General features: G+C 40.1%; 1 protein-coding gene across 1 annotated transcript in view; it reads right to left on the reverse strand.

The window, feature by feature from the left end:
- The window catches only part of CTNNA3 (catenin alpha 3), an 878,552-nt gene that overhangs the window by 285,779 nt on the left and 567,021 nt on the right, over positions 1–25,752 (reverse strand). Inside the window, exon 10 of the mRNA XM_032232234.1 lies at positions 1,960–2,116. Coding sequence (XP_032088125.1) covers positions 1,960–2,116 — 157 coding nt within the window. The remainder of the gene's footprint in view (positions 1–1,959; positions 2,117–25,752) is intronic.

Here is a 25,752-nt window from a genome sequence, read left to right on the forward strand (position 1 = left end):
GAAATAATTTTGTTCGTTTGTTTTTTAAAAAAGATTGTTGTGCCACTTCGAAAAGGAAAAATTATTTGCAGTTATTTTTCTGGCATGGAAAATTGAGAAGGCCAGCAGGAGGGGCGCTATCTGTGGGAGGATGTGCCTGTTGTCATCAGCAAATTATTGCCAAAGTCAAACGATTTTGTTAAATCAGTTTAGAATTCAACCAATATCAGAATAGGACAGGAGCAGGTTAAGAGAACTATGAGGATATGCTTAAAGTCAGGAAAATACAAATGACGAATTGGGAAATTTAAATTGGACAGCATCCATATATTGATCTATTCTGTTAATTATTTATTTAAAAGATCACATACATGTTATATGAAACCTCTTCATCAAATATCTTGAATGTACACACTGGAGACCCTTCCCCCCCTTATATTTCTTCATCTATAACAACTAAAGGATATACAATATATTACAATTATGCCCTTATCCCCTCCAAAACAACATACATTCTTGAGTAGGTTTATTCCCTTTGCCTTCCACCAACACTGATTTTTTAAAATCCCCCCATATTTCATTACAATTATTTGCTTTGATTATCCCTTTTTAAAATTTAATTTGTATTGTTAACTTATCACTTGTTGCCATACTCCAAATTTCATTATACTACTCATTTCTTTGAATATCCCAATTTCGTCCCCAATATTTAGCCATCACTAATCTAGCTCCCATTATCAAATTTAAAATCAATTCTTTTTCTGTTTCATTTATATCCCGTTTTTCCACCAGTAACAGTAATGCAATTCTCGATGACATATCTAAATTTGCCCACAGTATTTAACTGCTTGCCTTAACACATTTAATCCTCTTACCATTTTTAAAAGTTTTAACCAGATAAGTTTGATTCTGTTCCTATAGAACAGGTGTGTCAAACTCAAGAACCGCAGGCCACATCTGGCCCGCAGGGTGTTTAAATCTGGCCCATGGGGCCAGACCAGAAATAGCAAAGGACCACCCTGTGGTAGCTGAAGCAGCCAAAATGGGGCGCGGGGGGACGTGTGTTCCCCCCATACTTCATTTTGGCTGGCAGTGTGCCACAGGAGGCATCCGTCCCATCTCCCCCCCCCTCCATGACTGGCCTGCAGAGAAGTACAATACTGATCCGGCCATCAAAGAAATCCAGTTTGACACCCCTTCTAGATAAGATAATACAATTAAGTATGTGTCCTGTATGTTTTAATTGCTTTTAAATTTTTGGATTCTTCCCACTGATCAGTAATAAGCCAAATACATAAAATCAATCAAATAAGTCACAACATGGGTACATAGAGACATTCTAACATTAGTGTTCCAGTGTCCCTCATATATGAGACCTTGCTTAAATTCAATATCAATGCCCAAGTTGGCTAAATTGCCATTTTTTACTTTCTGAGATTGTCTTGAATGCTAATGGTTTCTTCTGAACTTTGCTGCTAATGGATAGAATTTGAAGTGTACCAAAAAAGTTTACTGTATCATATGGCTGAATAACTCTTTCAGAACATATTTACAATTGTGTGCAATTAATAATTAGTTTTACCTTAAAATTCAAGTATGAATTGGATCCACCAATTAGCTCCCTCCCACTTTAGGATACATATAGTATCTCAAAGTTACTTGGGCTTGCTACTGATTTTTATTAAAAGACATCCCACAGTATGTTGGATATTTCAAGGCATGCTGTGCTTCCTCTAGTAGAGGACAGGTGAAAGGAGCCAAATGCTTCTGCTATCTTTCATAAGCTCCTTTGGGTACCAGAAGCAATTGCATTCTTCTGTCTTCAGACTCACTTTCCTTCACACTAATTTCACACCTGGCTAGGTTCTAGAAGGTGGATGATACATCTTAGCTTCCTAAGGAATTATGCCATCTCTCAAATAATCATTAAAGGAAAAAAAGGTATTTCAAAGGGAAAAGAAGAAATTGAAAGTGGCACACCTGATACTCCAAGAAAGTCATCAATGCTTGTAATGTCATCCACAGCTTCTGTGAGTACACGTATGTGATTCTCCCAGGTGGCTTTATACATTTCCATGTTGCTTTTTACCACCTGGCTTTTGGGCTTGGCTGCAAGAGCTACGGCGGCATTGACAACCTATGGAAAAATAAACAGACTAACATGTTGAAAAGATCCTAGGATCAGTCAGAATAGCACTTGATTTGATCAAAGCACCACATATAGAAGAAGTACACAATTATGCACATTGATTAAGGAAATATATATATATATATATAGAAACAACTTTAAACTCCCAAAACAGAAACAATGCATTTCAATTTGCATGCAAAGTAAAAGTACAATATCATATATAATATCCTTCTCAGCAATTTAAACTTGAGTTATGGAGGATGGCAGGACATAGTGAGAAAATTTCAAGGTTCCTGAACCAAACAAGCTGGATACTGGATTGAAGCCCCCTGGCTTCACCATATTTGATAGCTTTCTCATGGAAAAAGAAGCTTTCTTTCATATTACAAGGATGACCGGAACATGACACACTAACTACCTGCTCAGCAAGGAATCAAGTGACAGAAGGCATCCAAACAAAGCCTGGAATTAATGATAATCCTCATCTGGCTCAGCAGGTATCCATCTAACAGACAGCTTCCTGTTTCTCATTCACTGCCAGATATGGACGATTAGAACCCATTCTTTAAATAATCAGCATTGTAAATAATCTGATATTGTAAACACTACACTTGAATATCAGATAGCTCCCTACAATAGGTAGATGGCTAGTTGTGTGTGTGTGTGTGTGTGTGTGTGTGTGTGTATGCATGCATATGTATGTGTATGTATGTTTGTACATGCATCTGTGTGTGATATGTATGTATGCATGTATGTAGCACAGATTATTCACCTACTAAGTCTACATAGTGAGTGTAGAAAATGTATTCTTTAAAATAGCATTAGCACTTAGATTTATATACTGCTTTATAGTGCTTTATAGCCCTCTCTAAGCTGTTTACAGACTCGGCCTATTGCCCCCAACAAACTGGGCCCTCATTTTACCCACCTCGGAAGGATGGAAGGCTGAGTCAACCTTGAGCCTGGTGAAATTTGAACTGTCAGCTGAAGTAGCCTGCAGTACTGCACTCTAACCACTGGACCACCCTGGCTCTTATAATACTAAAATAATACTTTATCCTCCATAGATAAGAGTTTGAAGTAATGTATATTACTTCAAACTCTCTTGTTGTCATGACCTTTAACTGGGCAAAATGGTGAACCATAGTGTGATAATTTTTGGACCTCAAATGGCCTAACTTACAGAATGTGTCCAAAATCCAGGACCTGTTAAGTCTTGAGGACATGAAATGTGGGAATCTTCTATCTGCTTCAGTGCTACTGGCTACTGCAACAATAAGGTTAGCTTCATTTTTGATGTTCCCTGCCAATTTCCCATCTAGTTTCACAATCTCTCATTTCCTCACCCAACCAGCAGCAGCCTCCTTACCTGCCCGCTGAAAAGAAGGGAGGGAAGGCGGGAGGGAGGGAGGAAGGAAGTGTTTCTGATGCTCTCAGCCAGCTTCTCACAAGGAAACTGGAGAAGCCAGCAGGAAGTCAGTAGTTGTTCCTGCTCCTACTGGTTTATTTTTCCCATCTGTGGTCATTCTGTTTCTCTGTTTAGGCAAGGAAATATCTCTGAAATGATGACCCAACAGGGCACGGATTGTCTAGTTCTTTATATAACTTGATCATAGATTAAAAAAATAAAAGAATTGTATTTGGAAGCAATACAGTCATATCTGGCTACTCAGCTGCTTCAAAACTCATCAAATTCAGTATTCGGCATGTTTTGAAGCAGGAATCTTATCTCGGCACTCATCTTTCTCCTGGTAGTTGATGCGCAAGGAAGAACTTGCTGATGCCAGAGGCCTCATGATTCACTGTTTCTTATGACCAAAATAGTAGGTCTTGTGATAAATCATGTGGGTTTTTTTGATACCCATCAGTTTTAGTGTTTTTCACATCTTCTGGAATGAAATATTGACAAGTACTAAGGTACCACAGTACTTTTATAGGTTTGATTTGAGGTCTTTTGTCCTTCACACATTGCAATGCTAAATTTCTCAATGCATAAACGATATGGAAGCAAGATTTAAATATCCCAATGAAAAGTAGAATGAAAGGTTAAATAGCACACAAGTATGCATTACACATAGCCAGTTTCTAAGATTCTATAATCTAAACTCTTTTTGCCTTTCAAGAAATTTAATTAACAAGACTGTGAGAATGAAGCCTTATTGGATAATAAAGCAACTGTAAGGGGATTGACGAGTACGCCAGGTTTAGCTGGAGGATAGCTGTATTAAAAATACTATAAAGAACCGTGATGGCGAACCTATGGCACACAGAGCCATATCAGCAGGCACGCGAGCTGTTGTGTACGCTGGACTACTGATTTTCTGTTGGCCCATCCACACTGCCCTTCCCTACCCAGGAGTCTCCAAGCATGCCAGTTAAGTACAGGGCTCACGCAGAGGCTCTGGGAAGGCATTTTCAGCCTCTGGAAGGCCTCCGGAGGGACGGGGGAGGCCGTTTCCCAACTTCCAGTGGGCCCATTTTTCACCCTCCCCAGGCTTCAAAAGCTATCTTGTAGCACAGGGAGGGCAAAATACGGACCTACCTGGACCACTGGAAGTTGGTAAACAGGCTGATTCTGGCTTCTGGGGGAGGGGGGGCAGTTTTTGCCCTCCCCAGGCTCCAAGAAAGCTTCTGGAGCCTGGAGAGGGCAAGAAATGGGCCCACCTGAAGTCGGGAAACCGGCCGTTTGTGGCCTCCAGCCTCCAGTAAGCCATTCCGAGGCTCCTAAAAAGCCATGCGCATATGTGCAGGGCAGTGGGGTGTGTGTCATGTGCGCATAAGCAGGGGGCATGGCGCAGGGAGTGTGATTAAATTATTGGTGTGGGTATGCACGTGAAGTGGAAGTCCATTCTTCCAGATTTCACGTTGGGTTGCCTCCGGAGGGCAAAAAACGGCCGAAAAAGAAGGGAGAAGTCAGCTGGGCAGCATGCACATGTGTGCTGGAGCTGACAGGGCAATGCCTCACGTGCCCTAACAAATGGCTCCATGTGCCACCAGTGGCATGCGTTCCATATGTTCACCATCATGAGTATAGGATATGTGCAGATCCATGTAGTGTGGCCTTTTGTTAAATATGGTTGGTCACATAGTCAGTCAATGTTTAGACTGGATTTGGCATTTTTGTCTACTACCTAGTTCCTACCCAGGACATGGATAGGCAGATATTATTAAATAATATTAAAATTATTGCTGGTTGCATAGTCAGCCAGATGTGAAGGGCTGGATAGGCAGAATTCGCTTGTTGGTGTTAGAGGTACATTGCAGATGTAAGCGGTTATAAGTAAAACTGTGACTGATATTATTATAGAACACTTGAAACTTAAATAAGTCAATTTAGGCACATTTCAATTAGAATAATTCCATATATTTTTTTTGCTCTTCAGAATTTCAACCTTTATTAATGTTCAAAACTTTTCCATTATCACTAAGGTATTTTACTCTAGATGGATATATGAAAAACACAATAGTTTCCAACACCCAGTAGCAAAAGCAACATTAGTGATTTTCATCAAAAAGAAAAAATAGATCAGAAAGTTTAAAATGTTACTACATATTGGAAGTGGCTGTAGTTTATCCCTCTGTCAGAAATGTGCTTGAGACAATATGTGAATATTGTATTTAGAAAAGGAACGCAGAATCACACTCTATCTTGACCATTGATTGATGGATGGATTGACAGATTGTGTACCAAATCAGTTCTTAGTGACCATAATAGATAGATTTTTCTCCAGCGTGATCTGGCCCTAGCCTGATTCTACAAATGTTCTAACACTGTATCCATTGCTAGTATAACCAACTCTTGCTGCTTGATCATCCTCATTTTCTCTTTTCTTCCATTTTTCCCAACCTTTTTTTTAAAAAAAAAATGTTTTTAATATGCATTTTCCTTTATAATACATTACATTAGAGCCGAGGTGGCGCAGTGGTTAAATGCAGCACTGCAGGCTACTGCTAGATCAGCAGTTCAGCGGTTCAAATCTCACCGGCTCAGGGTTGACTCAGCCTTCCATCCTTCCGAGGTGGGTAAAATGAGGACCCAGATTGTTGGGGACAATAGGCTGACTCTGTAAACCACTTAGAGAGGGCTGAAAGCCCTATGAAGCGGTATCTAAGTCTACTGCTATTGCTATTGCTACATTTTCAGTTTTACAATGACAGTCCATCTCTTTCCTTCTCCTTCCTTCCTTTCCCTTGCCTTCTCCCCTCTGCTTCCCTCTCTCTTTCCCTCTCCACCCTTCTTTCCTCCCTTTCCTCTTCTCCTCCCCCTCTCCTCTTCTCCACTTCCCTCTCCTTCCCTTTCTCCTACTCCTCTCCTCCAATCTATTTCCCACTCTTCTTCCCCCTCTCTCCTTCCCTCTTCTTCTGTCTCCTACCTTCTCTTCTTCCCTCAGCTTTTCTCCCCTCCTCTCCTCCACCCAACTCCACCCCACCCCACTTCCCTCTCTCCCTTCATCTCTCCACTTCTCCTTCTTCCCATCCTTTTCTTTTCCTTGTTATATATACATTTCCATTTCCCTACGAAGTACAGTATGTTTTTCCCAACCTCCAGAGAGCTAGAGAGATAATTTGAGCCTGATTGATAGAGTAGTAAGACCTTGGAGAAGATATGCAGGTGGGAGGATATATCTGTACCTAAAAAAAAATAAAAAATAGAAGAGTGCAATAATGATATTCCCTGTGACATTCTATAGAAATAAAAGTTGGACTTTGAAGAAGCAGAATAGAGAGAGAATATTGACAGTTTTGAACTTTAGTATTCGTAAACACTCCTGGGAATACAATGGACAGCCAAGAGAACAAATAAATGAATCATCGAACAAATCAGTCCACACTTTTCACTTGAAGCACAAATGACAAGGCTCAGTTTTTTACATGTTGCACACATTAGAGAAAAAATCCAGCTACTTGTCAGGTGTGCAGCCATATTCCAACCAAAGGAGATGGAAAGTCCTACCATTGGGGAAGCCCCTATCACCTTGGAGGAGGAGGAGGATAATACTGAAGATGACTCAATGGTGAGTGCACCTATCCGCTCCTTTACCATCAAATCCAACTCTGCCCCAGACTGGAACTGGATGGGTAGAACTGCCAGCATGGCAGTGGAAGATTGGACCATGTGATGAGCTTGTGGGTGTGGCGGCAAGAGCTTGAACTTTCAACTGGGTGGGGAAAAACCAGGAAGCTCAGATTCGGGTTTCCCCAGATGTGCCAACATGGCTCTCTTAATAAATTGGAACTTTGAGCAATACTTTCCCTTGAACTCTGATTTAATTTTGGATGCTATTTGGAACACTGACACCATAATCTTAGAAAAGGTAGAAGACCAATGAAGAAGAGGAGGAACAGTAACAAGGTAGTTGCATAAACCTGAAGGTTGAGTTTGGAGACAAATCCAGAGGTGGGTTGCTCCTGGATCAGCCAAACTGGTAATGGCGGGGGTGGGAGGCTCCGCCTACCCGCCCAGGCACTTCTGCGCATACATGAGTGAACTGGTAGCGCTGGGATTTGAAACCCACCTCTGGACAAATCATTGTGGAGTAAGTCTATTTCCGCTATAACGAGTCAACTCTTATTTGATGGCACATCATCCATCAGTGAAATTAATTTCTACAAATTTCTACAAATCATCTGGACAATAGTTGCAATTAAAAGATATCATTAGGTTTTCTAACAGAAAACAATTGCACCCACTATCCCTGATGTAGCTTTAACAATTCTTTATTGACTTAACTTTGGACTGCCAACCTTTTGTGTCGGTCACAAAGATTCATTTCTAAACATTATAGTTCTCCCTAAGTGAAGAATTCAGCACCTATTTGCCTGGAGCAAGGTTGGTTCACCCCATATAATATTCCACCAAGGGACCCACGTGGATCAAAGATAAAGGCAGAGCTGTTAGTCAAGAGCTGACTAGGACAGTACAGGGATTTTTTATTATGCTCCAACAGCTGTTGACCTTTAAGTCAGGTTGCATCCTGTATCAGCTGTATCATCCGTACCTGGACTGTTTTCTCTTGCTTAACAACTTGGTTCTAATATTTGAACATAATTTTCCTTGTGTTTTGTGAAGTTTATTCTCTAATATATGGACAGAGACTTAAAAGAGCCATAGAAACGTACAGTTAAAAGAACCTAAACACCACCAGGCCAATTTCTTGCTCAACTGAAAATCCATATTTCAGGTTTCTAGCTACAGGCAGTCCTCGACATACAACAGTTTGCTTAGTGACCATTCAAAGTTACATCATTGAAAAAATGACATGACCATTTTTCACACTTTTGACTGTTGCAGCATCCCCATGATCACATGAGTTACATTTGGATGCTTGACAACTGACTCACATTTATGACAGTTACAAGGTCCTGGGGTCATGTGATCTGCTTTTGCAACCTTCTGGCTGTTGTGGTCCACCAGCAGCCTGCGGAGCTGGCAGCAGAGTCAGACAGCGAGGAGGTGGGGAGGAACATGGGCCAGTCCTGGAGTATAAGGAAGGTTCAAACGTGGGTTCTGCGTTGGAGACAGAGAGGGAGCTAGGGCCATCTGGGAGTTATGTGCTGCCTCCGGAGCCTCAAGATTTGGACAGCAGCGAGGCAGAGGAACAGGATCCCCCTGTTCCCAGTGCGCCGCATGTGCAGAGCTGCCAGAAGGCCAGAAGGCAAGAACAGTTAAGACAGAAGGAACGACTTGGGAGTAAGGCTTGGAGGTGGCCCCTCCCATAGGACATAAAGGAGGAGCAAAGGCACATGTTTGCAGGAAGCAACTTGGTTCATGCTGGTCAGTTTACCTTCTGAAGCTTCGTTTTGATTCTTTGCTCCGTGTGGCCTTGCCAAACTAATTGCCAATTAAGTCTATGGCAGCGTTTTCAAAGAAGATAAAGATGGGTGCTTACCAGCCTTATCCCGAAGGACTTTGGCAGCCTACTGTAGGACTCTTTATAACTATTTGGGAGTCATTATGGGCTGTGAATGAATATAATTCATAGCCTTTGAAATAAAAAGAGGGTTTTTGGACCTAATCATGTGCTTTTTACTGTATCAGAAAGCCTAAGTCAGAACACTGACAAGAAAAGTCAATGGGGAAACCAGTGTCACTTAACAACTGTGTTACTAATTTAACAACTGCAGTGTTTCGCTTAACAAATGTGACAAAAAAAGTCATAAAATGGGGCAAAACTCACTTAACAAATTTCTCATTAAGCAACATAAATTTTGGACTCAACTGTGGCTGTAAGTTGAGGACTATTGTACATGCAGGATGTAATATATGAGGGTCCAGCCTATTCTTAGCTACCTTCAGTGAAAGAGAACCCTCTATCCCCTTAAGGCAGGGCTGTCAAACTAACCACACCTGCCCCAGCTCCGTGAATGGGAAAAATGTTGTGAAATGTCACGCGATGGCAACATGACATGGCGAGTTTGACACCCATGCCTTAAGGCATTTGGTTTCACAGTCAAACAAATCTTAAAATTAAAAATCTACTTTTAATAGCCCAAATCTGCTTCTTGCAATTTTGAACCATACATTCTAGCCCTGATTTTTGGAGTAGAAAATAATTTTATGTAACAATACTATAATTCAATACTACTTAACTCATTTTTTCTAAGATCACTGTCAGAGTTTGTTGCAGCAATCAAATGCAGAAAACACACATAGGTAACTGATTCAGCAGTTTTCAATAACTTCTTTATATACATAATAACACATGAGACATATATACAATACCAGGAGTGTTCTTCCAACGTGGTAGAGAGAAGAGAAAAGTTTCAGTTCCAGCAGCTCAGACTAGTTTTAGCTTTTAGCACAGATTCAGAGCTACAGAGCTAAGCCATGCCCAGGCTCCAAAGTGTTTCAGCTCCCATTGGCTGACCTTGTTACTAAGCCCTATTCCAGTTCATGAATATACTCTGACAATAACTAGTCTCTGATTTCCAAGCCTACAATATTCTGGTCACTTTAATTTGGACAAACCAGCCCACGGAGAAAACTATAACTTCTCATGAAGACACAGCCTCAATCTACACTCCCTTTTAAGCAATCACATCTTAATAAATATTGCTATTTGTAATTCAATTCCTGTACCTCCTTTTTTATTAACAGTTAAGCAAAACAATTAGTTTTCGTTATTAATAAATAATTATGCTAGTCAATACAAGGGCTGAATGAAAAGTAATGACCCACTGTTGTAAGTCACCATAAGGTGGCAGTGCTGATGTACTAGATGTTCTCGTGTACATTTTAGCATTTGTTCTTTCACTTCATTTAGTAGGACCTTGTTGGGAGGAAAAGGTTATGTTGCCATTGTTCTTGAAATGAAAACCTGCAGTGAATACTTGTCATTATGCTTTAAGCAATACACTGTGATTGAATTTTTGATTGTCAGGAGTTACTTCAATTGAAATTCATTGGCAAATGCAAGTGGACTCTGTTGCTGTGAGTGTCCACTCTAGTGTGCAGGCCAAAGAAGTGCAAAAATGGAAAGAGCTGATTTGTATGGTCAAGAAAAAGGAGATGACTTGTAACAACAGTTGATGAGTTTCAGGTGACAATGTTTGATCAATTAAGGACCATTAGTAGATTACTCAAATGGAAGTTGCTGTCAGGCTGGTTTGATATATGTTATTTTTTGGTCATTTTATCTGGCCTGTGTAGTTTGAGATTTTATCTCTTGTTGGTGGTGGTGGTGTTATCTTGTATGTTCCAGCCAATGGTTTGAGTCCACTGGACTTTTTATATATATATTATAGCCGATAACCTGGAGTTTCCCGGGAATTTATTTATAAGGGGGAAGTATCCAGACCAAACAAAATTTCTAATGTTGGATTTTCCCTCTTACCAGAGGGAGGCCTCTTGTGGAGTACTGTGAAGCCATTATAATGGCAATTCCACTGTGCTGTACAGTAGAAGTCATTTTACGGCACAACAGGCTGTATCTTAACAGAACACACACAAGGAGTGTCAGGGGTGTGTTACCCCCACAGTATTTGTTTCCAGAGAGTAAGTCATCTGTGTACCAAGTTTGGTTGAAATTATTTGAGGCGTTTCAGAGTTATGCTGGAACATACATCCACAGCCATTTTTATATAGATAGATTTAAATTTGCTGCCTAGTCAAGTAGCAGAGAAATAATTGCAGTACAGAACCGGCAACATAAACTATTGAAGGAGACTATGGTCAGTGAATCATTTCACCAAAAGGTCTAATAGGGGCATTTTCCCTCTTTTTAGGTCCCAGTGACATCTACCCAAATAACATAATTCCTGACCCAATTTTGCCATACTTAGGAAAGCCATGAAGAGTTGACTTTTTCAATAGACCCTATGACTAAAAATTAAGTAGACAATAAAATTTCATCAGCCTGAAAATTTCATCAGCCTTCATGAACCTTAGGCAAAGTAAGGTATTTGTGTGCAAGTTAATACAAGAATTTTGGATCAACTTCCATTAACCTATGACCTTTAAGGTAATGTAGCATTTAATAGTAGAAAAGAAATATTTGTGGAGACCAGATGCAAAGGTGAGATAACAAAGATACTGAAAGTCAAAAGAACTAAACAGGCTTCTAGAAGTAATAAAACATGAGGAAGCTGCCATGATTGGGGGGGCGGTATATATTAAAAATTGTGATTAAGTATAAAAAGCCCTAATGGTGGCTAATGGTGGCTAAACAGAGAAATGATTTTTTTTTTTGGAACTCAAGAAGTGAAGAAGTCAACTGCATATAAAGAGAATTTGTACAAGATGTTTTACAGATGGCATTTTCCACTGGCAAGGTTGGCAAAGATGTTTAAAGATAAATCAGTGAAATGTTGGAAATGCCACCAGACACTGGGGTCGTATTATCATATGCGGCTGACATGTAAAAGCCAAAAAACATTGGATAAAAATAGGTATATGATTGGAGGAGATGATACAACAGCATATTGATCTAAAACCTGAATTATTTTTGTTGGGGATTTTACCAGAAACTTACAGTAAAGAAAATGTATATTTTATAATTCACTTAATAACTGCAGCTAGGATTGCATTTCCACAAAATTGGAAAAATGAAGACATCCCTATGGAGAAGATGATCAGGAAAATATTAGAATGTGCAGAAATTAATAGGTTAATATTTGAAATTAAAGAGAAGGAACAATCTGATTATTATAACATATATGAATTATGTTATCAATGGCTAGAGAATAAATATAAAAAGTGGAAAAAAGCAGAGGCGTGAAATAGAGAAAATATTTTAACAAAGTTAAATAAGTTAAGAAGAGGATTGTTATAGTATTAGGTATGGTATATATTAGTATTAGTATTAAGTTAAGAATAGATAAAATAATAAATATGGCTGTAAATTGTAATTGTTATTGTATAAATATTTGTACAAAATATATGTACCCAGATACCCACTCTTTAATGGAAAATGATGTTTGAATCAAAATAAAATAAAAAAATAAAAAGTGAAAACTGAGAAAGTAGCTTCTTGCCACGAGTCTACCTGATTCAAGTGATTAGCATGAAAAGAAGAGACACTGTTTCCAAGAGAAGATAATGATAGGAGAGTAATTTTCTCTTCTGGCTAAAATGTGATTGATTCAAAGGAGGAAATGCAAGAACTGTTATCTAAGCCAAGAACATGGCATGATTTGGAGTTGCAATAAGATGGAATGCTATTAAGTACCACAAAAATGCAGATGTATCTATGATGACTGGACCAAGTGCCGGAGTGTATAACACCAGACATATCGCTAGAAGGCAAAATCACAACATTCCGCTTCACTTATTTTTGGCCATGTTGTGCAATCAAACTTACTAGAAAAGGCAGTTATGCTTAGAATGGTTGGTGGTAAAAGGAAATGAAGCTGCCCAAAACATAGTAGTTAGGCTACATCAAAGCTGACACCAATCAGAGCATAAAACAAGTGAAAGAAGCTGTAAAAGATCAGAAAATGTGGAGAGAGCTGGTTCATAGAATCACAGAGAGTCAGACACAATCGAATGGATAGCGTCATCATCATTCATGACAATCAGAGGCTGAGCTTAAGAATTCAACTTTGAGAAAGAGATGAAAAATTATACCTTTTAAATTTCATGAAATAGAAGCTGGCATAGAGGATGAGCAAAAAAAAAAGCATATATTCAGCTATATGAATATATCTCAAAATTCAGTTGCTGAAATTCAACTATATTTGATGTTTGAATGTCACTGGCACAGGACTGTTTAAATAGTTTTATATCCGTATCTTGACTCCTATTTTCCCCTTGTTCTGTTCATGTAAACTTTGGATTTAAATTTTCACTTAACTTGTTATAATTTACCACTTGTTTGTAGAACTTTTTTAAACAATATAGAGTTTTGAGCAGGACATTACAATCACACCTGCATAAGATTTATAGTAATGCACTGAACAAACATTTAAACATTTGCTATTTAACTAGATAAAATCAGCATGTAAAAAAACTTCCTGGTTCTATATAGCAATGTCACGTTTCTGTCCTTCAGCATTAGAACTACTAGGATAGTTCCAATAAAGTAAATAATTGTCATTGACATTCTGTCTGAAAGCAGAAAAATACAGTTTAACCAGCCACACAAGACAAATGCAGCTGTGGGATCTATGACAAAAATAGCCAGAACCTGATTCAAGGTTGAAGTGGATAAAATAACACCTAAAACACAGTTGAAGGACAGAACAAGTATAAAGCCCAAAGGGAAAAGTTAAGGAAGACTTTTGGACACAAAACATATATCAAGAGGCTGCAACAGATTATATTTCCAGCAATCTGCCGAGAAACTGATATGGTTTACTAAATTCCAGGCCAGTGATGGGATTCAGCCAGTTCGCACCTACCCAGGAGAACCGGTTGTTAACTTTCTAAGCAGTTCGGAGAACCGGTTGTTGGAAGAAATCTCATTTTGTTTTGTTTTTTTCCACTTATATGGCTAATCCTGTAAGGAAGGCAGGAAGGGAACATTCTAATTTTTATTGCCTTGCCTCTCTGGTTAATCCTTATTACATTGTAGCAGCTAAGGCAAAGTGCCCATTGACACGAGTGACATTGACTTGGCCACGCCCACCCAGTCACCTGGCCACCAATCCATGCCTACCAAGCTGATCATTAGGGAGAGAACTGGTTGTTAAATTATTTGAGTCCCACTACTGCTCCAGGCAGTTGTTACCAGTTTATACCTGGGTCCAATTCAAGGTGCTGGTTTTAACTTTTAAGGCCCTTCATAGAATGGGACCAGGTTATCTCAGGGGCCCCTCTCTGATTATATCAGCCTGTCTCTCCCATATCTGGCAGAGAAGGCATGTTGCAGGTCTCATTGGCTAGGAACTTACAATTGACAGGTGCCATAAGGAGGGTCTTCTCTGCCATAACACTCACTTTATGGTGAGGTTAGCTTCAGAATTCCAGGGAAATTCTAAGATGGCTCCACCATCGTGGTTAAATATTCATTCTCTCTTGTGCTTTGTGTTTTTTTTAATATTTTAAGAATGACTGTTTTATATTTTAATGATGATGATTTTACGTATTTATTTATTTTTTATTTAATTGTCACTTCTCATGAGATGACACATAGCCATATAAATTCGATACATAAATAAATATATAAATAATTTCCCAGAAACAGCTCAAGGTTTCCAAAAGATGGAAGGAATGAAGCAGATATATCCATATAAAAATCCTTTCATCAGCTTACATAAGAGGCAGATGAGCTGCTTCAGGTAGCTTTGGGAGTTGAGAACAGGCTAAAAAGTAGAAGTTGGATCTGACAGTTTTGGTGTCCAATGCAGAACTGCAGAAACAGTTAAAGGGAAAGGCAAGGAGAGATCTGAAAATAAGCAAGGTAAAACCTCCTGAAGCAAAAGAATCCTTTTAATTCACAAGATGAAAGAAGATCATCAGTTAGTATGCAAAAATGGCTAGCAGCCACAAAGTTGGTGAGATTAGAGGTCTAACTTTTTGGAAGAATTCTAAGTTACAAAGAGCTGAAAAATATTGTATTGGAAAGTATAGGGAGAAGCCAGGATAATAACTTTAAATCAATTATTACAAAACTATTATTTTAAATATTTTTTCTAGCTTCAACCTGAATTTTCTAGCTTCAACCTAGTGCAGAAGAGTAGCCGTAGTTTCAACTGATGTATCTTTTGATAAATCCATGGGGGCCACATGCTTTGCAATTTCTCATTTAATGGGTATTATGATGGCGATTGAACCCATCACATAGATTTATCAAAAGTTAAATAACATTTCTAAAACTCAATTACCAGTGGGATTTATCAATCACAGACTAAAGAATTGGGTCTCCAATAATGCCACATCAATCATATCAATAGGGCAAAGTTCTAAAAAAAAAAACATTAAAATGGCACCAACAGATTTGAAACTAAATTTGTATTTTAAGTGTACCGGACTCCTCAACATACACTTAAATGGATAGACTGCATTTCAAAAAAAATGTTATTTCCATTTTAGTAATAATTAAATATTGCAATCCAATTAAGTTATTTCAAATTTCTTAGTACTTTCCTCATTATATAAGTTTAATAATGAAGTGAGAAAAAACTTATGGACTAATTATTTTCCTATATTTGTTCCAGGCATCAAAGTATTGCTTATTATTGCATTATTTTTATAGATTGTTTATTTCTGTTTGCATTAACCCAGGATTATTTCTGCAGGACATCCATAGAACCACAGAACTAAATAGGCCATAAGAAGATATAATGTAAAGGAAGCATGATAATATACTTTAAGATGCAGAACCACTATTCCTCCCATCTCTTTTAAAATAATGTAAAATCTTGAATTTAATCCTTGGATATTTTTTTAATTGGCCCATGTGTAGTTTATTACTTATTTATGCCACATTACCTTGTTTTCAATATATAGGAATCCATTGAAAAAAGAAAATTAAATCAGTAGTGCATAAAACAGGATATATAAACAAAACTATATTGTATGGTCAGAAAAAAAACCCATAAAGAAATCACTTAACTTCAACAGTGTGTTAGTTACATATAAACAATCAACACCTTGGTCTATATACCAAACTAATGACCCATTGGAGTCATTTGTTTGGTATATACAACTTACCTTATGTGTGGCCAGAAAATGAAAATAACACAGCACAGGACTTAAACAAAATGGTTCGGTTGAGGCCGGCATATGTGCGACTGATTGGGATAGATTGTAGGGGTTGACAATGAAATATAATTTTATCATATTTTATTTATCTGCATATTAAATTATTGTATTTCATTCCTATTTTGTTTTAAACAGTATTTTATTCCACTTTCATTTTAAATTATATTTTATCCAATTCCATTTTAAATTGTTTTTATCAGATTTTAGTAATAATTTGTTTCGGGAACTCAGCACTTTGATATGGCTGAAGGGCTAATCAATGAAGTAAACTAAACCAAACTGAACCCATGTTGGAAATCCTTTTTATAATTGCAAAGGTGGGAAATTAAATGGATTAAATGAATATATTTCTGCTCTGATTTCCCAGTATTCCCAGCAATGATGTGTGCTAAATCTCCAGTCTAGAAACCATATATGATAACAGGGAAATCATAATAGACCTTGTGCTTCTGGGGATACTTGTTGGTACCAATAGCTTCAATATGGAGATAGAGGGTGGAAATAAGAAAGTAGCCTCTCATCTAAATGCAGAAGGACAAATGTAAGATTTTACCATTTCCTTTTCAAATGTAGAACCTTTATGGGCAATCCAAACTTGAAGCAATCGACTTCAAGTCTTGAAAAGTGGAGAGTTTAGGACCTCAGCAAGAGTCCTAAAGTATAAAGTGAACCTACGCATAAATTAAATCTTTATAGAATCACAAGACAGTTTCTGTGTGGTGCACAGAATCATAGGGTTGGAGGGGACTTTGGAGGTCTTCTAGTCCAACCCCTTGTCCAAGGCAAAAGACCTTATTCCATCCCAGACAAATGGTTGCCCAGTATTTTCTTGAAAATCTCCAGCAATACAGCACCGACAATTTCAAGAGGCAAGCTGTTCCGTTGATTAATTGTTCTCACTGTCAAGAAATTTCTCCTTAGTTCCAGGTTGGATCTTTCTTTAACAGACTTCTACTCTTCTTGTCCTGCCCTCAGGTGTTTTGGAAAATAAGTCAACACCATCCACTCTGTGACTACCCCACAAGCACTGGTAGACAGCTATCATGTCACCCCTAATCACCTTAAACAATCCCTAAGCTTTAATTACAGGGACACAGTGGCTCAGTGGCTAAGATGCGGAGCTTGTCAATCAGAAATGTTGGCAGTTCAGTTGTTCATATCCCTAGCGCCACGTAACAGAGAGTATATACATTATATTATTGGGACGCTGTGGCTCAGTGGCTAAGACGCTGAGCTTGTCGATCAGTGAGCTCCCATTCCTTGTCCCAGCTTCTGCCAACCTAGCAGTTCAAAAGCATGTAGAAATGCAAGTCGAAAAATAGGAACCACTTTTGGTGGGAAGGTAACAGTGTTCTGTGTGCCTTTGGCATTTAGTCATGCCGGCCATATGAACACGGAGACATATTTGGACAGTGCTGGATCTTCGGCTTAGAAACAGAGATGGGCACCGCCCCCCAGAGTCAGGAACGACTAGCACATACCTTGTTTCCTTGAAAATAAGACCTCCCTGGATAATAAGCCCAATCGGGGCTTTTGAGCGCATGCGCTAAAATAAGCCCTCCCTGAACATATTGCAACACAGCAGCAGCTATGAGGTGACCACGCTCGTACCTCCTGCACTTCAAAAAATAATAAGACCTCCGTGAAAATAAGGCCAAGTGCTTATTTGGGGGGGTCAAAAGAAAATAAGATTCTTGTTTTATTTTCGGGGAAGGATATGTGCGAGGGGAACCTTTACCTTTCAGCCTTAATATTGATTGATAGACATTGATACTGCCATTTTCAAAGAATCTGAGAAGGAACCTAGGGCTATCCATGGATAGCTCCAGCAATCACGAGAGTCTGATTACTCAGCAAAAGCACTACACAAGCATTGCATTGAAAGATGTGCACTTCAAAGCCTTTGTCTCAGATTGTGAATTCACAATTCCAAAAGAACAGTGTGCTCATTACCAAACGGTGCCCCAAGATAGATCAACTGATCATGTGATTTGCTTGGTGAAACTTAGCAATGAGTGCTATTCTCAACAATATGATCTTCCACAAACAAAAATCCTAAAGGAGGCTATCAGACAAGATTATCTTACTGATGTGCTTTGCATATTTTCAAAACACATCTTCAATGTAAATAGTCTGTGTCACAGACAATGCAGAGCTTGCAAAAGTAGCGCCTTAGCTGTGAAAACACTCCAGAAGAAGAAAAAAGGCCCTAAAAGTGTAAATATACTTACCAGTTATTTTAAAACATAAGAGTACATATTTAATGGAAAAGGAGTTGACCTTAAAAGCTTCTGAAGACGCTAATGCTATAGCACTCAAAACCAAACTGTACATACAATGGAATGAAGAGGAGTTTTTCCTATCACACAAAGCAGAAAAAGCACAGCTCCTAAAATTTTTCCAACCACTTTATCAGTAGTAGCCATGGGAGCCATCCATGGTTTCTTCAGTGTAAAAAAATGAATGTGCTGCATTAAGGAGGGACTAGAATTTATGTTTTGCTACTTTCTGGCTGGGTGTATTAAATCACTACACCAAATGTGCTCTCATTGCATGCTAAGGACCCAGGTTAAATTTCATCATTACAGAAAAGGCGCCCATCTGAATAGAAATTACTGCAGTTCAGAAAACAACTGAGCAAAAGTTGGATAGCATTCTATGTTACGTCCTAACTGCTGAAGCAGTGGTCAAAAATTTAAAAAGAAATGAAAGAAATTTTAATTTAGTCTACATTTTAACTAAAGTTAAACTAATTTGTACATATTTTCCATTCTATACATATATGAACATGTTAGAAAACATTGGACATTTTTGTGCTAAACTTTGGAAATGATAAAAAACATAATTTTACATGGATTGCAAATCTTTGAAAGAAATTGCAGTAATGGAATGGAATGGATTTATGATGAATCCAACATTATTTTGGACCAGTAACCTGATTGGTCAATCCATTTTAGCTACAGAATTTTATAACATATTTTCATTACTAAAGTGCTTTTGGAAGAAATGTCCATCTGGGTTCAGTTCCAAGTGGGGAAAAAGATATTGGAAACATGGAGGCTGTTTGGAAGGATGGTTTAATGGTGGACAGGAACACATGGTTTGAGGTCCTGGACAATTGAGCACATGGGTGAGAGAGAGAGAGATTTATACCCCCTCTTGGGTCATGCCTTGGAGCTTCCTGTTCCTGTGGCAAGGGCATGTATTCTGATTGGTTGCCGGATTCCCATGGGGCCATGCAGGGGTAACTTTGTAGATTGTCTTGAGTCCCAGTGGTTGAATCTTGCTGGGTGATGTAACAAAGGGGCTTTGGGCAATTCCTATTATGGCTTAATGGCTTTGTCCTGTTTTGGATCTTGGGTGAGAGCTAATCCTATCACCTTGGAGCTGAAAGCCTTTTGTCTTATAGATAGGATGGCCCAGCCTCTCTGGGGCTATTAACAAAAGTGGGGGCTGCTTCCCAAGAGCATGTTTCTCTTTTTCTCATCCAGGGAAATATAATATGCTGCCTTTTTAAAATATTTCATTCTTCTAGATACTTCCTACAGTATCTTTTGTCTGTACACTTTCTCCCTAGGAACTAATCACAATGTGTGCATACATGTTGCCTCTCTATGTGGGCATGTATGAGGGTACCTATATGTTTACTTGTGATGATTTAATTGTGACAAATATGCACTGGATGTGTGTATGTTTCCATTCACCCCTTGCATTGCATCTCTCTGTGCTTTTATGTACAAGTAGACCTCTTTTAGCTGTTATAGCAGTGATAAAAAATATCCTCAATTCTTCCATTTATGACCTTTGTAGCTCCATAAAACAAAGGAAAGCTGAAATAAGTGTAGTCACAATTTTGCTTAGCAAATGCTTTGCTTATCAACTGAGTTGCTGGTCCCAATTGTGGCTGTTAAATGAGGACTACCTATTGGCAAATACAAGGTGAGCTGCATATACTCTACACTAGACTGAGGGTTTAGCAATAGCAATAGCAATAGCAGTTAGACTTATATACCGCTTCATAGGGCTTTCAGCCCTCTCTAAGCGGTTTACAGAGTCAGCATATCACCCCCAACAATCCGGGTCCTCATTTTACCCACCTCGGAAGGATGGAAGGCTGAGTCAACCATGAGCTGGTGAGATTTGAACAGCCGAACTGCAGATCACAGTCAGCTGAAGTGGCTGCAGTACAGCACTCTAACCACTGCGCCACCTCGGCTCTTTAGCCGAGTTTAGAAAGAAGGCATTATGATTAGAGTTTCGATGGTGCAGTGGTTAGAGTGCAGTACTGCAGGCTACTTCTGCTGACTACCGGCTGCCTACAATTTGACAGTTCAAATCCCACCAAGCTCAGTCTTCCATCCTTCCGAGGTGGGTAAAATGAGGACCCAAATTGTTGAGGGCCATATGCCGACTCTGTAAACCAATTAGAGAGGGCTGTAAAGCAGTGTAAAGTGGTCTATAAGTCTAAGTACTTTACCTATTGCTATTAGTAGAATTAAGCTGCTTCCCAACAGCCTTACCATGAAGTGAAGATTTTCTTTTTCTTCCATGTTTTACTTCACAGCCCTTGGCCTCCTGTAGCGCATTATTCAATCTCAGTCTTTTTCTTGCTGGTGTCTTTCACCTCATTGTGTTTAATTTATCATCTATCAACAGACAAATAGATGGAGTCCCAAGCCCCTGTATGTTTCCTTCCAACCTTCCACTGGTCAGCCAGCATGCTTGACTTGGCACACTGCATTGTCCAGTTGTGCAAAACCTGTATTTGTGATCCCTAGAGTTCCCAGTAGGGAACCTATATTTTGGCTCAGATTTCTGAGTTGAAGAGTATGCAGGTATGTGTGTTGTGGCTCGGCAGTGGCCAGGAGAGCTGGCAGCAGATTCGGACAGTGAGGAGGTTGGGGAGGAACATGGGCCAGTCCTGGAGTCTGGGGAAGACTCTGATGAGGGCTCTGTGTCGGAGGCAGAGAGGGGACCAGAGCTATATGCCAGTTATCAGCTGCCTTCGGAGTCCGACATCAGTGAGGCAGATGAACAACTGGAACCTGCTCCCAGTGTGTGTTTTTTTCAGAGTTGCCAGACAAAGGGAACAGCTAAAGAACAGGAGTCGACTTGGGGGTAAGCCCACAGGTGGATGATGAATGGCTCCTCTGAGAGGCAATAAAAGAGGAGCGAAAGGGGAGTGGAGTTTGCAGGAGATAATTAGTTCACTTAACTGGTTCATAACTCTCAAAGACTCCTTGCCAAGTTTTGCAGATATCGGCCTGGCAGCTCTCCCAGCCAGATAAAATCTGTGAATGTAAATCCTCCCTTGAAAGACTTTGCTGGATGTGAATGAGCAGAATTCACAGTAAATTAATAAAAGGGGTTTTTGTTGGGACCAGAAGTTTGCTGCATGCTCTTAGGTCAGAACAATGTGCAAGATAGCTGAAATATTTGGGTGTCGATGCAGAATGGTGGGATTTTGCCTTCCAATGGAAAAAAAAATGACCCAAGACAGATTCAAAGCTGGTAAGCCAACTTCTTCTATCTATGGAATACCAGGTTTGTGCTGCAGCAACAGGCATGATACAGATTTAGCGCATCTTGTTGGTTAATTATTTCTGCTGCAAATCTGTTTGCTATCAGCAGTTGGCAAATTAGACATTCCAAGGAGGAGTAATAAGTGTTCTTGCAAGAATGTGGCAATGTCAAATACATATTGCATTTTAATTTATATGCTAAATTTTCCCATCTGGAATTGTTTGATGGCTATTGTGAAAAGGATAACCATTACCACACGTCAGCTGGTTTATTGTCATGTATTATTCTGCCGTTCAAAACAGACTCAGGAAATGCAAGCAAAACTATGGCGATTTATAACCTCTATCCTCTTGTCTTTGTTAATTATTACTATAGCTTGCCTCAGTTGTACATTTTATACTATTCAATGTTACCTTGTGAAACTGTGATATTGTGTCACTTTTAAACTATTATTCAAATGGAATTTCAGTACAAATTCCTGACCCTTTCCTTTGAATTAGGTTTGTTTTACTTTTTAATCTAAACGTATTTGCTAAGGACAACTATAGGTGGCCCAGGATCTTTCCTTTCTAGAAGCCCAAGGTCATTCTTTGTCTCTGCACCTCTGTACCTGACCGGAAGTGGATGGGTGGAACTGCCAGCATGGCAGCGGAAGATTGGACCATATGATGGACTTGTGGCTGTGGGGACAAGATCATCAACTTTCAACTTTGTGGGAAACCCAGGAAGCTTTCAGATTCGGGTTTCCACAGATGTGCCAATATGTCTCTCTTAATAAATTGGAAGTATGAGGAAAGTTCTGCCTTGGAGTCTGATTTAATTTTGGATGATATTTGGAACGCTGATACTCCTTTTAATAAAAAGGTTTTTTTGTCAGGACAAGGAGTCTGCTTCAAGGTTTGGGGAAGAGTAGGTCAGAACAAGAAATTCCAAGAATGCCACATTGAAGAACATAGAGTACCCTTCATGAATAAGAGGAAAACAGAATAACAGAATAGGCTGAGTTCACCAAAACAATGTAAAAACAACAACAACAACACACTTCCCAAACCTCGTGTCTTGTTGTATAAGCTGCAGAGTTTTGGTTTTACATTATGATGAGTGAGACCATTTACTTGATGTTCCATTTTCTGCAAACCAGCCATAGCAGTAATAAGAAATCAATATTGGAAAACAAACGATTAGCCAATTAATCTAACTTAGAAATAAATTTGCTAATTAAAAACTTTTCTGAAATAAACTTACAGTTCTGGCCATCATTATTTTGCTTTAATTAAATATAGATTTACTGAATTCAGTTATACCACTCAGATTAGAAGTTGAAATAGGCTTGTTAATAAGAGCAAAAGAACAACCCTTGCATTACCATTCACTATGATTAAATCTAAGCTCTTAATGCCACCAATTATACAAAGATTTCCATGTTAATATGACTGTTTAGAAGTGGAATAAAAACAGCCAATCATAAGCTATTTTTTTTAATTTAAAGAAAAGCACTATGATCCTAATAGCATGAAGTTACATGATAGATGGACTTTAAGGAAGAGGAAATGAATACAGAAGTCTTTCTTTCCCAAAGCTTCTGACAAACATGAAAGAAAATGTGACCTTATAAATGTGCAGAGGCTAATTAAATTTGAGTGCAATTACCCTTTAAATATACTGCTACATTTTAGAACTGCCAAGGGTCCCCCAAACGGTAGCACAAACATAGCCTGGTAACTGTTTTAATGCAGTTCATACAGTAATTGAGCCACTATGTTTAAGTAACAATTTCCCACTTACCCCAACATGATTTCTACCGCAAAGCAAACCTAATATCAGTTGGGGCTGATCATTTGGGGCTGGGATCTGCCCAACCGGTGGATGCTTTAGACCCGTGATGGCAAACCTAGGGAATATGTGCCAGAAATGGCACAAGAGCCATCTCTCTGGGCACATGGAACGGTCACATTGTTGCTCTTCCACGTTCTGGCGCGCTGGTCAGCTAGTCTGCATGTGCGCAGGAGTGCTAGAAACCAGAAGAGCAGCTACCTGATGCACATGCATGCACCGGGAAGACAATGTTCCAGGTTCCGGCATGTGCATGAGCACCAGCCACCTGGTCTTCCAATTTCTGGTGTGCCTGTGCACGGAAAGACCAGCTGGCTGGTACACATGTGCATGCCGGAAACTGGAAGAGAAACAGGTAATGGCTCGCGTGCCGAAAGATGCAGAGAGGGGATCTCATCAGTCACTTCCTAGGGGAGCAGAGCTGTCAGCCAGGATGGATGAGCCGGGCTTCCCTCCCTCCCTGCCCGAGTGGGCTTCTTCCATGGCCCCAGCCCTCCAGCCCATGGCACTAATGAGGGGTAGGAGCGACCAGCTGGCCCCCACATCCGTTCCCCTGCCACCAAGCTGGACACTCAGCGGCATCTCCATGTCTGATGAGCTCCACTCTCCTGTGGCCATCCTGGGGCAGCTCACCTTCCTGATGGTGATTCCTGCTCCTCCAGCATCCCAGCTGGAAGCAGCAGCCTGAGAACCGCTCCTGCCCCCTGCTCGCTGCTCCTGCTGCTGCCGGGGGTAAGAGGGTGACAGTGGTTCTCACACTGCCACTTCTGGTCAGGATGCTGGAGGAGGAGCCGTGGTCAAGGAGGCAAGCTGCCCCAGGAGGGCTGGAGGAGAGTGCAGCTCCTCATGCATGGAGACGCCGCCGAAGGCCTGGCTCACCAGCGGGGGAACAGATGAGGTGTCTGGCCAGTGCTCCTTCCCCTCGCCCTGCGACTGCTGCTGCTCTTCTGTGTCAGCAGAGCCACGCAGGAGCTGAGTCCAAGTGGGAGGAACATCTGCCAGGGTAAGAGGCGCACTGGCCAGGAAGCGGTCACGTTCCCTTGGCAGAAGTGGTGGGAGGTGGGAGCCTGCGCTGGCTTGTTCTCGGTGGTGGGCTGGGGGGGGCACTTCAATGACACTCTTCCACTTCCAGCATGTGCATGCTGGTCTTCGTGCACGCATGTGCACCAGAAACGCAAAGACAAAGTGGGTGGTGCATATGCGGCACTCAGTGCCAAAAAGGTTCACCAACACTGCTTTAGACAATTGTAGACATACAAATGGGATCCTGCCCTTTTGCCTATTTTGTCTTGAGTTTGCAGGGAACAATGGACATCTGGGCGTCCAGCGAGGTGTATATCTGTACAATTGCCTGATTTGAACTTTCTGAAGAACTTGTAAACTTTTGTACTTTGGTATTACTACTTACTACAATTTATCCTTATAAATATCAAGCGCTAAACTTGGGTATAGAAAACTAGATCTAGCAGCCCTGTCATAGAATACCACTCCTGTGCTCCACTCAGTTTAAACCAGGACCCATCAGAACCAGTTTTTTTAACTGTATGAAGAGACAACTTCCCTCTCCTTATATCTGCCAGATGCCAAGAAAAGGGGACTCATTGGTGAAGGCTCTAGAAAAAATAGAGCACAATGAATTTTCCAGGGACCCGAGTGATCCCAGGAAAGCAACTGGAGCAAAGGGCAAAAAACAAATATCGAGGGATATCAGGAGAAAAGCGGCTGCTGGATTTTGACTTTGCCACTGTATGTCTGTGTGAGCATCAAAGAGAGGTAGACTATGGGGGTTGTAGCTAACAGTTTTACCTCCAGTGTCTTTACAGGCTGCTTACTGTTTCCAATGAGTTTACTCCCATCTCAGTGCATACCAGACTGCTGACCTTGGTGTAATTTCATTTCCAGATAAATGGACATTTGATTTTGCTGGATTCTTCTATGATTGTCCTCTCAGACAAAGCAGAGCTGGTAGGTCATGCTACATCAAGTGGGCCTTTAGATAATGGGCTGCCCCATAGACCACAGCCAGTGAGTTACTGATCACCTGCCAGCAAGGCTCTTTTAAGATTTGTCTTGTTTTATCTTCCCAGGCACAGGGTTCTGTCTAGAATTTCCCTACTTCCAAGCAGAGAAGAAGAAATGCAGA

The sequence above is a fragment of the Thamnophis elegans genome, chromosome 15 (assembly GCF_009769535.1).
Source record: "Thamnophis elegans isolate rThaEle1 chromosome 15, rThaEle1.pri, whole genome shotgun sequence".
NCBI classification, from domain to species: domain Eukaryota; kingdom Metazoa; phylum Chordata; class Lepidosauria; order Squamata; family Colubridae; genus Thamnophis; species Thamnophis elegans.